General features: G+C 35.7%; 1 protein-coding gene across 1 annotated transcript in view; it reads left to right on the top strand.

Moving 5' to 3' along the window:
• The window catches only part of IL15 (interleukin 15), a 31493-nt gene extending 23503 nt beyond the window's left edge, over nucleotides 1-7990 (top strand). Inside the window, 5 exon segments of the mRNA XM_010169273.2 lie at nucleotides 4260-4369; nucleotides 4914-4995; nucleotides 5567-5608; nucleotides 7155-7295; nucleotides 7877-7990. Of these exon segments, the coding sequence (XP_010167575.2) occupies nucleotides 4260-4369; nucleotides 4914-4995; nucleotides 5567-5608; nucleotides 7155-7295; nucleotides 7877-7990 (489 nt within the window).
• Nucleotides 7991-14785: the final 6795 nt, after the last annotated feature.

The following is a 14785-nucleotide window of genomic DNA, read 5'->3' on the forward strand; positions in this document are numbered from 1 at the left end:
AAAATCGGAAAAGGTATAATAAAAAAAAAAAAAAAAAAAAAGCTCTGTGCTGGAGGTCAAGAAGTTAGGGGAAAATTGAGAGTAACCAAAAGTTAAGCAGGTTAAATTTTGGGTGTTTTTTTTTATTTTGGTTGGTTGGTTTTTTTGGTTGTTTTTGTATTCTTTTTGTTGTGGGCGGGGAGGGCAGGGGTGTTTGCAAACAGTGAAAGATTCTTCAGACATTCCAGGATTCTGAAAGAACTGGACATAAAGTTCTGTCAGGGGAAGTTACTATTGAAGTATGAAACACAGGTGTGATACAGTCACAAAGAAAACACTGGCAGTAGCCAGTTCCCTGTTTCCCATGGAAGGTGAAAATAATAGCACCAGTTTCTAAATCCTTCATGAGATCTTAGTATATTCGATGCTTCTGGTCACTTGTTTTCAAGAACAATGAAGCAGATGAGGATTGCTAGGAAGATCACAGAAATAAAGGCAAGTGTCTTCAAGAGATTGCACTGTACAGTTGTAGTGGGTTGACCCTGGCTGGCACCTAAGCTGCTACCCAGTCACTTGCTCAGTCCCCCCTCCAGCCAGACAGGAGAGAGAACGGGAAGTGGCAAAGTAAGAAAAAATCAGGGGTTGAGATAAAGACAGATTAATAAGTAAAGAAAAAAAGGGAAAAAAACCCCAAACAATTAAAGCAAAAGCAATCACTCACCAACTCCCACCAGCAGACTGATGCTCAGCCACTCTCCAAGCAATGGTTACTTTTGAAAAACTCCCCCCTCCTTTTACCGCTGAGTATGGTGTTAAATGGTATGAGGTATCTCTCTGCTCAGTTTGGGTCAGCTGTCCTGGCTATGTTGCCTCTGAAGCTCTTGTGCACCCCCAGCCCAATTGCTGGGGGTGGTAGGGGAGAGCAGAGTGAGAAAAAGAGAAGCCTTGCAAGCACTGTTCAGCAATAGCTAAAATATCGGTGAGTTATCATCAACACTGTTTTGGTCACAAATCCAAAACATAGCACCATACCTGTTACTGTGAAGACAATCGTTTAGCAAAATAGAGGCTGAGAAAAAACTGCTGTCTACTTACTTACCAAAGAGGGGCCCCAATGACAGAAAGAGCTATTTTAGATTGAATAACAGTATCAAAAGTATATGCACACATAAACAAGAGGTGGTCAAGGACATGTTGATTCAGGATCTAAATTCTTTAAGACCGAAAATACAGTTCAAAATAAGCAATAAAAAATAGTGGACTTTTGTAGATAACTCCAACTTGCACAGGAATTAAACATTTTTAGTTACAAATATAATATCTTAAGGATATACTGAGAAATTTATAAGGAAATCTTAATAAAGAAATTTAGATATATGGTATATAGGCAAAGGCATGTAATTTTAGCTTTCAGTACTTTGCTTCACATGTAACTTAAATATTGTAAAGAGCTATGAATATTTTCTTCTGACTAACTCAGATAATAGTTTCCATGACAGCCAGAACAGCAAAATCAGCAACTGCTTCTGCTTGTTAAAGAAAAGTTATGTCATTTGTTTATGCATTTAAAGAGAAAACAGTATGACCGTGGCTTATATTTAACTCAGTGGTAACTGCTCTTAAAATGTTTCATTTTAACTTAATTATAAAAAAACAGCATTCCTTTTCCAAACAGATTATTGCATATATAAGAATTCTCAGTTGCCTTTTGGAATAACATATATTCACTTATAAAGGCTTTAATCCTTAACCTAGAGTTGCAGGTTATCGGGACACAAGCTACAGATAAAAATATTTATGTATTTAAATATGAGCTGCTCCCTTGTCCAAAGTTCAAGCTTCCATAAAGCAAGGGTAAGTATCAGAAACACAATAAAGACAGAAATGAATTGGTTAATGATCAAACAGAGTAAGAAATGAAAAACTGACACAGTCAAAGAAAATTTTTACATTACAACAATGTGTCAAGGCAGGAGAAAAATTTGTCAAAGCATGTAAGTGAGCTAACATTCCTTATGTTGTTGAATAATAGTTTGTATGAAATAATTAAGAAATTCAAGTAGAAAATGGTGTTGAATTGTTGAAAGGAGTGTGTCAGGTTATCTACTGGACGTTAAGAACCTCTTTCTCTAGAAACAAATGGAATACCCTTTAGACTATGCCTGTAGTATATTTTTTTATATATTTTACAATCAGTACAAGTTCTTTATTACTTCTAAAAACTAAGCTTTTATTTTAAATTAGCAATGATTATTTCATGACAATAAAATATATATACCTACCACATTTAAGAAAACTAAAGATCAAGACTACATTAATCATTTAAGAACAGAGTGTTCCATTGTCATCACAGTGAACAATTATTTTAAAAAGGAAACAAATGACAAACTAATGATAACCCTGGCCCATTATTAATTAGGTACTATAATGTATTATTTTCCTCACCTTGAACACTTTGTTCTACAGCATAAATTTGACAATGCATTTGGACTGGAACTCCCTCTCTAATCAGCTTTTTAAGGCCCCATAATACACAAAGCTGGTAAGTTCTATGGACCTAATGTAAGTCTTTCATATTTTCACTTGTAATCACTTCATCTCATTTAATAAAAACTGGCTTGGAAAATGATTAAAGTATTTACTTATTGTAAAATGTTTCTAATAAATTTAAAATTATTTTGTTAAAACATATTTTCAAAAATTTAAACATGGGATTAAAACATGATCTCTTCAGCTGCAGCCAACAAATCAGATTTTAAATTTCTTTAAATGTACTTTGAGTTATCCCATAAGGCTACTTTTGAACTTCAATTAATTATTTTTTTTTTTTTTTAAAAAAAGCCAAAACCCAAAATAGGGCACTTTTTAAGGATTGGTAAATCAAATCTAAACAGTTAGTTTGTAGATTTAAAACAAACCAAACCAACCCAACCAAAAGTAACTAAAACATGACAAATTTCAGAACAAACAATATTAACTGTTGAAAGGTTACAGCCTTTCTGTCATGCTGTAACAAAATGACTTAGCTTTTCTTGACCATAGCCAAACAGTTAATATTTCTTTGCCATTACATTCTTGTATGTATATTTATATATACTTAATATTTTGGTTTTAATACTCACATATTTGCAATTCCCGTTGGTTGTGGTAACAGTAACAGGTTGAGCCTTGGTTTTAGACATACTTTGGGTAACAATAACACAGCAGGCTCCATACTGAAATAATTCAGAAGATGGATAAGATATTACTTTCTCTAGTCTTACTGTAATTTAGATTATCTATTTATCATCCATTTATTTAACAGGTTTTGGAGTCACATAGGTGATAAAAAGGCCTGGCACTACTTTTCATTATTGAGTGTGGAAATTTATGTAGTGATTAGGTTATTACGCTATTTCAGCTGTATCTGTGGGTTTTGGAAACAAAATAACTGCAATGTATTTAAAATGGTTTCTATTTAAGAGAGTAACAAATATTTGTTACAAATACTTGTCAGAAGTGCCCTGTGACACATGTAAGCGTCACTCTTTGAGTGTGGCTTTGCCAGTAGATGATTTAATAAAGTGGCTTTTAGCAAGTTAGCTGCAAGCCTGACAATGTATGGATTGACCTCCATTTCGATATTTCTACCACTGCTCAGTGCTAGCTCTTGTTTTATGATGTGAATATTTTTAAATATTCGCTTGCAAGTTACTATGTAAATAAACCACTGCTAAAGAAACATCGCTTGACTCAGTTCATATACAAGTGTTGCATGTATGATAAGAAATAAAACCTTGGATCAAAAGCACAGTTGCAGATAATTAACCCAGCTCTGTCAAGGAACTGCATCAGCTTAAATCGAATGGCTTGTGACTTTGGAACAAAGGTTCCCAGGCTGTGCACAGTGAAATGTTTGCTGATGGTCAATGCACAGCCCACACCTCCTTTGTATTTCCAGTTGCCAGACTCCACTGACAGAATTCTTAAATTAATCACTTCCCAGTATTAGATGTGCATACACTATGTAATGAAGTATAAATATACACTATATCTAAATATTATATCTAAGATCTATACACATAATGAGCATTTGATATATTCAATGCAGAGTTTCGTATATATGCAACCATAATATTATAGGTAATGTTATAGTTGTAGGTAATTCATAGAATTTGGGTAGCCAGGGGAAAGATCTCCAGGATGGAAAACAAAACAAAAGTTCTTTAATATTGTCACTGCATTAACAGGCACAATCTGTGAATCTTGTGACAAGCTATCGTCTTGCTTGTGTCTTTCAGAAAACACACCAGAAAACTATTTGTCTGCAATACCAGCTGTATCTTCTTCTGAACAGCCATTTCTTTTGCCTGTTAAAGAATGAGATGGGACTAATCATCTTCTTCCTATGGTAACTGCAAAGTCAATGTTAATTAGACAGTAAATACAAATTATTTATTTATTTTTACTATTACAGCTGTTACTTGCCTCCAGTCGCTTTAGAGAGTGGATCCTCTCCTGACATGATGCACAGTCCCCCACTGCTTCATAGGCCACAGTCCCTTACTTTATTCTGTCTTTGACTGGGCTCACCCTGGTCAAGAATGCATGTTGGCCCTAATCCCTTTGAAATTTGCTATTGTTTTGTATACTTTAAAAGAATTGTAGGTATTTTACATTAAATAGTTGAAGTAGTGCATTACCTCCTATAAAACTGGCCTTTTTTAAAACCACATTGACTGTTTATACAGTGTGTGACTCTGAGATACAATTTTGATGCAGCTATATGATTTTATGATTTGTCAAATATACTCGCCCCACACATTTATCATATGTATATATACATATAAACAATGTATCTATGCTGTCTTAATAATCTCTGACTGTTTTTTCAGCATAAATGTTGTGGATACCTACTGTTTAGCCTAATGGTCACTGGTTTTCTTCTGTTGTAGTGCTTATGTAGTAAAGACAGCAGCAGGTCATTGCAAGTGGGCAGAAGTTCTGAAAGATTTGGAGCAGATCAAGACATCCAAAGTAAGTTCATAAAAAAAGGTAGCATTCCATATAATCATAGGAGCAGACATAATTGAATATTTAGCACTGTACTCAGCTAAGAAGTGTCAGTGGCAGGGAGCAGGAAAAGGGATGGTGTTTGTACGATGCTGTTTCAGGGGTGGAAGCAAAGGAATAGAAGGTTAAAGGGAATTGGATTTGACCAATTAAATATGTTTATAATATATAATATTATAGATTTATTATGGATAGTAGTTACATATATATATAATATCTATGTAATACATATAAAATTATATAAATATAATTAAATATTATTTTCTTTCTCACCTTTCCTAAGAAAAGGGGCAGTGAGCTTGGGAGTTAGCTCCTTTGGAGAAAGTAACGTGGGACTTGATTCTCATGAGTCCTCCTCACAGTGAAGCCCATCCTGCAGGTTACTAGGTGACTTCAAGATCCCCTGACTTGCTGGCTCCCAGTAGATGGATGGATTGGGCCTTTGAACTTTGAGCTAATCCATGTCTTGCAGAGTTAGCTTTATTATCTCTACAACTGTTAATGTTCATAATTCTAACTCTTGTTTCCTTTTTAGGACATTGATGTCAGTTTATATACTGCAAATACAGATGAGGATGTAAGTAAATTGAAAATTTGACCACAACTGGTCTAATATGGTAGCTTTATTTCTTTATTAGCAACTTTCTGGTCTAATTTGAGAAAAGTTTCAGAAATCAAATAAATTGCCTTGGAAGGAACAGTTCTGTTAGTTAACCTGCTATCAAAATTAATCAATTAAAAGGGAAAATCCAAAACAATCTCAAAGTAAACATTGCTAAAATAACATTGGTATTCATTTATAATTTGAGGGAGGGAAAAGCGACAAAGAAAATACTTCCAATTATTTAACACCATGCACTATTTAAGAGACTAAAATACTGGAGAAGCAGAATATGGAGAGTAACTGTCAGCATCTCCCAGTGCATTTCTCTGCTTTTGCCATTGTTTAGCTTAGCTGCAAATACCTAGGTACTCTCAAGGATTCAGATTTCTAACAGTTGCAAATTGTCATTTTTTCCTGCAAAGGCTAAATTATGTTAATTTTTCAATATAATTCTTAATAAAATAATGGAAACCTATGTAAAATATGATCATCTTAAATGCAGTTTCCAAAAATTCATTCCTGAAGAGACTTTTCCAAAATCTGTTGCTGCAGAGCTCAGTCTGCACTCCATGGGACACATGCATCCCACCAAGAAAATGAATCCAGACAATACCCCACTCCTAGCAGTCACCTTTGGCACAACCCTGGTAGAACTGGCTGGATTCATTGCTGTGTTAGTAGCCTGCTTCTGAGACATTGCTTTCCTGACAACATCAATATTCATGCAAGGACTGTGCCAAACACAGGCAACACATTAATCCTGTGCATAAAGAGTTAATGAAAGATTTTCTAGAAATGATGAACTGACTACCTCAGTGCAGAAAAGTCTCAGTGCACACGCAGAATACAGCAATGTTGATGTATTCAGTGGACCTGGCAAGCCCGAGAAAGCAGAGAGGCTAATGTGTCTGTACAGTCAGCCCTGTACATGACAGGAAAAAAGGTCACAAACCATGCACATCCACATCTCTGAACTGAACTGGGCTAGAGAGGTTAATCCGCTGTAATGGCTGATTTAATACCTGGTAGTGTTAGGAAGACTTTCTTAATGTGGGACAGTCTGATATGAAAATCAGACAACCCAGGGCTTATTCTTGGCTTTATTGTTGAGTTGATGGAGAAACAGTACCACTGTTTCTTTTTCTTTAATATGTGGGACACAGGTAATATTTACTTTCTCTTCTCCCCTATCGATTCTGAATTCAAATCTCTGAATGACAAAGTGCTAGAACTCCTAAGAATAGTTTTATTCCACTATGTTTAATTATATCCCAAATTTCCATCCTAATTAATTATTTTTCTATGTTCTTCACCAAGACACTATGTTTGACCTCATCTTAGCAAATTGGCTGGCTTTTATCTTGATAGCTCTCACAGCCAATCTTTGCAGATATTTAAAAGTATTTGAATAGCAAGAAAAGATATCCAGTAAATAAAAATCAGCCACTTCATTGTAAATTATATTTCACTTACTCCTTTTTAATCATAACACTATTACAATTTCTTTTTTTTTTTTCAGAAAGAATGCCAAGAACCTGTAATGAGATGCTTTTTCTTAGAGACAAAAGTGATTCTTCAAGAATGTCTTATAAAAAAATGTAGTAAAACACAGGATGTATTGAACATATGGAAAAATGGAAATGCAAGCTTAGAAAATAAGGTAAGTAACACAAACAGTCTGTAGAAAAAAGGCAAATCAAAAGTATTTCTTCAGTAGCAGAAATACCTCTTTTGTCCTACAAAAGGGGGGATGGTACAGATGAAAGCAAATGGGATCCAGTAACCTATACATATAACAATGAAAAAGCTACACTTAAAACAAAAAAGCAGAATTTAGTATTTTTTAGAAAAACACTTCCAAGATTCCCATCAAAGCAAATACTTTTGACTGTGCGTGCATACATATGTCAGGGTGTTTGAACGTATATGTATAAATAACAGTTTGTAACTTCAGTATCTAAAGTCAGGTATGCTCAGACACATACAGAAAAGTATCCTCATTTTCAAAGGGACAGCCACCTGCATCTCTCACTGAACTGCTGTACCTTTGAAAACTGATCCCACTCAGAAAGCAAGCCAGGAGCTGCATAGACCATAAGGACCCTGGAAGCCTCCAGCAATGCTTTCTGTAGCCACTGACTACATTGGGGTTAATCACAAAAAACAAGACAAACAAGGGTTAGTTTTTTATCAGAACAAGTAAATCACTATCCTGCTTTACTATTGCATTTTGTTTTTCAGTTGAATTCTACAAAATCAGCAAAATGCAAAGAATGTGAAGAGTATGAAGAAAAAAATTTTACAGAATTTATACAGAGTTTTGTAAAGGTTATACAGAGGGAATGCAAGCACTGACCAAGAGACAGAAGCTGGGAACCAAGATTCTTCGATGAATATCCTCAGAGAAATGAGATTATCACCAATGATAAACTGGAAAGAACATCACTTACAATCCTACTTACATAGCATAACATGTAAACAAAAGAATAATAAAATCTCTGTAATTCACAATGTATTCATAACTGAATACATACAATGATATTACTTACGAAATACAAATGAAAGGAATTTAACAGGGCTTGAAGCTTATTCTTGACTTAAAGTGTCTTTATTTTTTGGTAAGTCCAATGGAAAAAAAATCCTGCCTAACTTACCAACCTTTTATCCAAATTCTCCAAGATCTCAGGATATCTGCAGTGGGAACCTCCTCATGAACATCAGTTCAGTGCTAACTGAATGGTGTTTCAGAGGAAAGCTCTTCTATTATTATTAACATAAAATTATAATATACTGTTTAAGCATTTGGCTATATCTAATGTTGTTAATTGAAATATATCCCTTTACCATCTGTGTTCCTAGAAGAACCTAGCTCATCTCTCACTTCTATTGTTAGTCATGTCTGACAGTTTTCCTTGCTATTTTTTTCTCACTGACTTTCCTTCAATGAACTAGTTTCAAAACACAAGCTGAGGCCTATTTGTCTTAAACGTCTATTGTCTATCTCTTAATGTATTTATTTCTACTATGTTTTTCAGGTAAACCAAATTACTTGTTTTACCTAAGAATTCAAAGTAAAAAATTAGAATACTTGTATAAAATTCCTCCTTGCCTTTTCCCCCTTTTGTACAATGGTAGCATAAGAGCATTAAAAAAGTTCTTCAGTCTTCTCAACAGAAGGTAATGCCGGTGCATGGTTCCAACGTACAACAACAGAACATGCTTTGTTACTTCATTTGTTACCTTTGACACAGACACTACCTTAGTCATTAGGGTAAGTACTATAGTTCCTTGAGAAATTACCAAAGATTGCAATCTAAATTTCAGCCACAGAAAAGTAAGGTAAATTTAATTCTCTAAATAAAAGAGGTGATCAAATCCCTTACACACTTAAAAAAATTATAATTCTATGTGGTAGAAATCTTTCCTATGTAGAAGAATCTGTAACTTTGGCCTCCTTTTGGGGTAAGAACTCTGGAGGTAGGAATCACTTTTGACCAGTTATTGGAAATCATAGTAACCATATTTCTCAGACTCAGTGCAGTCACCTGTCCCCTGGCAGTTCTGAAGTGTTGCAAAGTTTTCTTTCAGCTCTTTCTAAAGTAACTGCTTTCTTCATGATTCATAACCATGTCACACCAACTGCTATCCATAATAAATAATTCTTTCCTCCAGGCACCTCCACTTCTCCCTCTTATTTTGATAAATGTCTGACTCATTCAGCTGTCCACTTACCAGGAAGGAAGTCTCAATCTCATTATGGCAACAAATACACTGCCTGATGCTCCCTTATTTTTGGGTTACTCCCAGCAGTCAATCTTCAGCACTCTGAGAAGCTCAATCTCCAGTAAACTACAAGAGAAAGAACATAAATGTGAGCATGGTGGATGTCATCTTCCAGGTGACTTACAGACTAACTGATTGGGAAATTCATAAACACACTGATATCAGGATTAAACACTGCAAAGTTACGAGAGAAGAAATATTTTTTTGCCACTGCAAAACGTCAGTGAAAGAAGTGTTGATTACATAGTTTGGATGGAGTAAACTGGTGCTACATTTTAAATTTATTCTTAAAACAGTGAGATGCATTGAATATGATTTTCTCTTACCTGATTTCACATGCATAGGCAAGGTAATACCAACTTACAACTGTGATCTTTAATCAAAGAGATAAAGGGATTTTCCTTATTTCTTGCTTTGAGGGAGTTTGAGACAGTCCAGCAGTATTCATAGCGGGAGAAGTAAATAACTCCTTTGCTCAGATAGTTTTCTTTATCTTGGCTGTTGTGAAAATCAGTTACCTGATTAATTTTATTACCTTTTTCATTAAATAATTTACCAGTGGCAAGTATGTTAAATACCATGACTTTGTCATGGTGAAAGAATATTACTAAGTCTGTGACCACTCAGCTTGATACCCTGTTAGCCACCTTCTGTTGGACATTGGCTGTCTCTCCAACATTTTGTTTCACCTCCACCTGTTCCAGATCCATATTCTAGAACTAAAAAAGGCCATTTGCTAATCTAGTTCTCCAGTATTTCTCCTGGGGTTTTCCTTTTCCTGAGAGCTAAGCTGCCAATTGAAAGCTTTACTAAATCCTGAATCCTATGCTTATAAGAAATGTTCTGATTAGTGTAAAGGATGGGGTAAATTAACTTCAGGTTGGTTTTTGGTTGTTTTTGTTTTTTAGTGAGGGAATTCATACATATCCCACAGGAAAAGATTCAATATGACTAAGACATCTATGAATCTGATCTGACTTGTTAATACTGCAAGCAGAACAGTAAAAACCAATTCAGGGTTCCTACTTTTGAAGTAAACATCCCTAGGTTGAGGAAAGTATTTCTTCTACACAAGGTCTAGTAATTTGTGTGGCATTTACTATCTAATCTTTTCCAACTACTCTTGGTAAATGTTAAGAAAAAGATTAATAATGTATATTCTCCAATTAATCCAACTCAGTTTGGGACTAAGGTGACTCATAGCAGAGTGTTTCTGTTTAGGAAGAAAAATAACTCTGCCTTTTGACACCAGAAGAGAAGAATAATGCTCTTCCACAGAAATTTTGGATTATATAATTCTGTGTTCCTGACTTTTCAATAATTTAAAATCTATTTTTCCTTTCCTTTCCTGGTAGTCAGTATCCATATTTCCGTTTATATTTTAACAGGATAATGGAAGTAGCACTAGTGCAGATGATGTCTGACATCCTCTGCCTTCTCATTGTTTTATTAGACCCTGAAGATAAACATTGGTTGCTCATCAACAGAACATTGCCTCCAGTGGCTCTGAATATTTGAGCACCTGTTGGTCAGGTACTGGGCAGATAATTTCCCAGGAGATTTTGAAAATCCTCACAGTGCAAAGTCAGTTCTGGATCAGTATCAGTATATTTATACGAAGACTATTAGCTATTATACCTCCCTCTTAAAACTCTTAAGAGAATTTAACCAATAATTTTAAGCAGTCTGTCTATCCTGTATGAGCAATAGATTTCAGTTTCTACAATGTCCAACTGCCTTTTGTAATTACTGGGCACAGTGTGAATTATAAATTTCATTTCCCTAGTAGATATTTGGACCTTAAAAGTAGCATCTGTCAGTTTCCCCACAATTTTTTAAGTCAGTTTGATTTCTGACTAAGGCTATACAGTGATTTAGTTAAGCTAGCAATACGGCATTACCACTGTTGAGTACACTGAAGGAGTATTCTCCTCTGATACCCAAAGTAAGCTTTTACATCCTGAGTGGCCCTTCTTAGGCATTTCCTTATGTGGATGCATAAATCCGTAATAATTAATCACTGCCCAGGGGTAGTGGTCCCTTTGTCCCTTCTTTAAGCAAAAAGATCCTGTTTTAATGGGCAAGGTGCCTTCAGTGAGCAGCCAGCAGCCATGGGAACATTAAAAGCAAGCAAAGGTCAGGCTGATAGAGTACTGCAGGTCTACAGCTGATGGTCTGTTTTCCCCAGGCAGAAACAGGTGACTTAATTTGAGTGATGGTGTGAGTGGTTTCATCTTTTTCTCCATTCAAATCCCCTTTTAAGGAACTGATATAGGTGTTGACTGATGCTCGTTCATTTGGAAATGAGAACTTTGTGAAAGCTAGGATCTTTAATGGTAGTGGGAAAAGGAAAATTCTGAACTGCAGTTACCTCTCCTGTTGGGAGCTTCACTGTTGTGGGGAAAATATAAAAAATGGGGATTCTTTGCCTGCAGTTAAGTAGCTGGGGGCTCAGCAGCAATTTCAGATTCTTTATCTTCTTCATATGGTTATGTGAGGAGAATAATAGTTAGAAACATACTTCAGGATCCATTCCAGCTCTGTGTGGCAAAAGCTCAGAGAGACAATGAACATTTGAGCCAGTCAGCCCAAGGTACCTTGGCAGTACTTACAAAGGAGAGCAAACAGTGTATTTGCTATATATCTCAACAGGCATTCTCTATAGCTAAAGTAGTGTTTCAACTGCTTGAACCCTTCAACCAAGGGTCCTGATCCAAAGTTTAACAGAAGTCAAAGAGGGTAGCTACTGTAGAAGCCAGTACAGTGTACATTGACTTCATCTGAAAGCAACAGCCTGCTCTTTCTTTGTTTTTCCTGCTGCAGCATTCTGAACAGGTTCAATGGAGATTTCAACAGACATTTTTTTTTTGTTGTTGTTGTTTTTTTTTTCCTAAATTTAGTTCAGCACCTGAAAAATAGTTCTATTGTTACATGCCTTAACAGAAAATGTCACTGAGTTACCACTGCCTGCATGTTTTGCCAGTTATATTTTTGAGTACAAAAGAGCTGTTCCATTTTTCAGTACTTCTGCCGAGTAGGAACACTAGAAATGCAGGTGCAGCAGATCATAGGGATTGGAGTGGCTACTCTGGGGCAACAATATTAACATCGTATCACACCAGAGGATCACTGAATGTTTCCAGAAGTATAATCTATTTTGTAAAGCAAGGTACATAATTTATATGTAAAATTCTAGACAGCTCATTTGTCTAAACAGCTGCTTCACAGCTACTGTAGTTCTACTGTCCACTAAATCCAAACTAAGTACCTCATCATCCTTGTGAATCTCCTTCTCTGCCTGCCACCCTTTCCTAGTTTAATGTGGGTAACACCACAACAGGATGAAGCTATTAATATTTTGTTGCATTTCTCATAGGAAGAATATGGAACAAATATATAGGAACAATATTATAATGATGTAATCTAAGATTAAGCTAGCTGTAATTATCAAGAACTCCAACATCATAAGAACTGTTTTTCTCACGGTTATACCCAAAGGTGACCAAGCTGCCAACCTCTTCCTTGTAATATTGGAAAGACAGGAAAAATGAAACATCCACTACAGGAATGAAAGCAAACCGGAAGAAGGAAAATAAGTGAGAGCCACCTTAAATGATAACAGTGAAAGCAAAATTATTCCAGCTCACTGTGAATCTACTGCATCAGATCTTTCTGAGTAGCAGAATTAGGTAAGGGGCTGGCTGGAAATAAGGAAACACCTGCAATTTCAAAGTTCAACAGTAAATTTCAGAGAGTGCTTCCCTCTGCTGAAGTCAAATCATTCATGTTTTCCCCCTAAGAGGCACGAAAGGGGGCTTCCAGAAGACTTTGGAAAGTCCCATCCTGAGTCCCTGAACCAAGGTCATTATGGGATGTCTTGGCAGGAGGATTAAGAATGTGAGAATGAACTAGCTGCTCAGAACAAGTGGATGAAGCCAAATCAAGAGACAAACTTCATTGTATCCTTAAGTCACTATTGGTGTTCTTGAGAATAGAAATAGTACTGTCCAGAATGGCATTCTCTTGCAGCTCATCCATATGAAGGTGCACCTTACTAGCACCTTCAATGCAATAGCATTGCATACCAGAATTTCTGTATAGCATCAGGAGACTGATCAACGTGTCACTGAGCCATACTTGAAAGGGGACTATTCTGTAGTGTATAAAGAGCTATACCTTCTCTAGAGGCAGAGAAGAAACAATTAAACTTGCTCTCTATGGAGTATTACTCTCATGCACTTAAGGAGGACAAGAAAGCCATAAATTAGTAGGTTATGTATTTTGCAATAATAAGATCAAATCAGCATCTCTAAACTGTTTCGTTACAACTATTTTCTTCCAAAACCTGGAAATGTTGGAGAATTCTCATCTCCTTATCAAAACACTTAATTAGGCCAACAATCAATACCTTAAATAAAGATATAAGGAAATAAAAATCTTCCAACACCTCACCCTCTTCCTAATGCTTATTAGAGGTGGTATTTTCTTGGCCAAGTCAAGCTGATCAGGAATCGATTTGATTTGTAAAAATGGGGGAGAAGATGGGACACCTGTTTAAATGACTGACTTATCTGTACCATGGCACAGGCAGATCACTACTTCTAAAAGTAAAAACGTGTAAGAGAAAAAGAAATGAAGTTAGAACATAAACAGAAATCAGGATGATTTCTGGGAATTTTCTTGAGAAATAACCTAAGGCTAAAGAAGCTTATTTTAACTTTAGCATATAAATTAATATCTTATCCTGGTTCTCTTCCTTCTAAGTCTGAATCAGATTTTTCAGAGATGGATGGTGACAAACTATCGGGAAAAAAGCTTTAAAGTCTCACTCAGATGGTGAATGGGAAGGGAAGCAGTGGAAGAAATGTCCTGAGTTATCTAAGGTGTGAGGCATAATCTTTATAACATGTCCCCATGGACAAAATAAATTAATTTATATAAATACCTTCATCCTCAACTAATTTATTAGAGTCCATTTGTAAAAAAGCATGTCCAACAGAAATGGATTGTGACAGAGTTCCTATTAACTGTGACTCTAATACTATGTCACCCAAGAAAATAATTGAATCTTCCATCCTATTCCTTCAAAATCTGATTTCCCTGGGGAATATAAATGGGTTTATATTCCAGTACAATGTCTCCACAGTTCTAAGTTTCTAAAGCCAAGTATTTACTTAAGATTTATCTTGTAATACACTTATATTCTCTCATCATAATCAAATTCCCTAGGCACAAAACAACAACAGCATGGTTTCACCCCCAGACTGTAATTCCACAAAGTCCTGAATCACACCAGCTTTGCCCCTTTGTTTCTTTTGCTAGTGAGACTCAACACTCCTCTGGGCTTTCCACTTCATTATATACAGG

Source organism: Antrostomus carolinensis, unplaced genomic scaffold, assembly GCF_000700745.2.
Source record: "Antrostomus carolinensis isolate BGI_N321 unplaced genomic scaffold, ASM70074v2 scaffold3056, whole genome shotgun sequence".
NCBI lineage: Eukaryota > Metazoa > Chordata > Aves > Caprimulgiformes > Caprimulgidae > Antrostomus > Antrostomus carolinensis.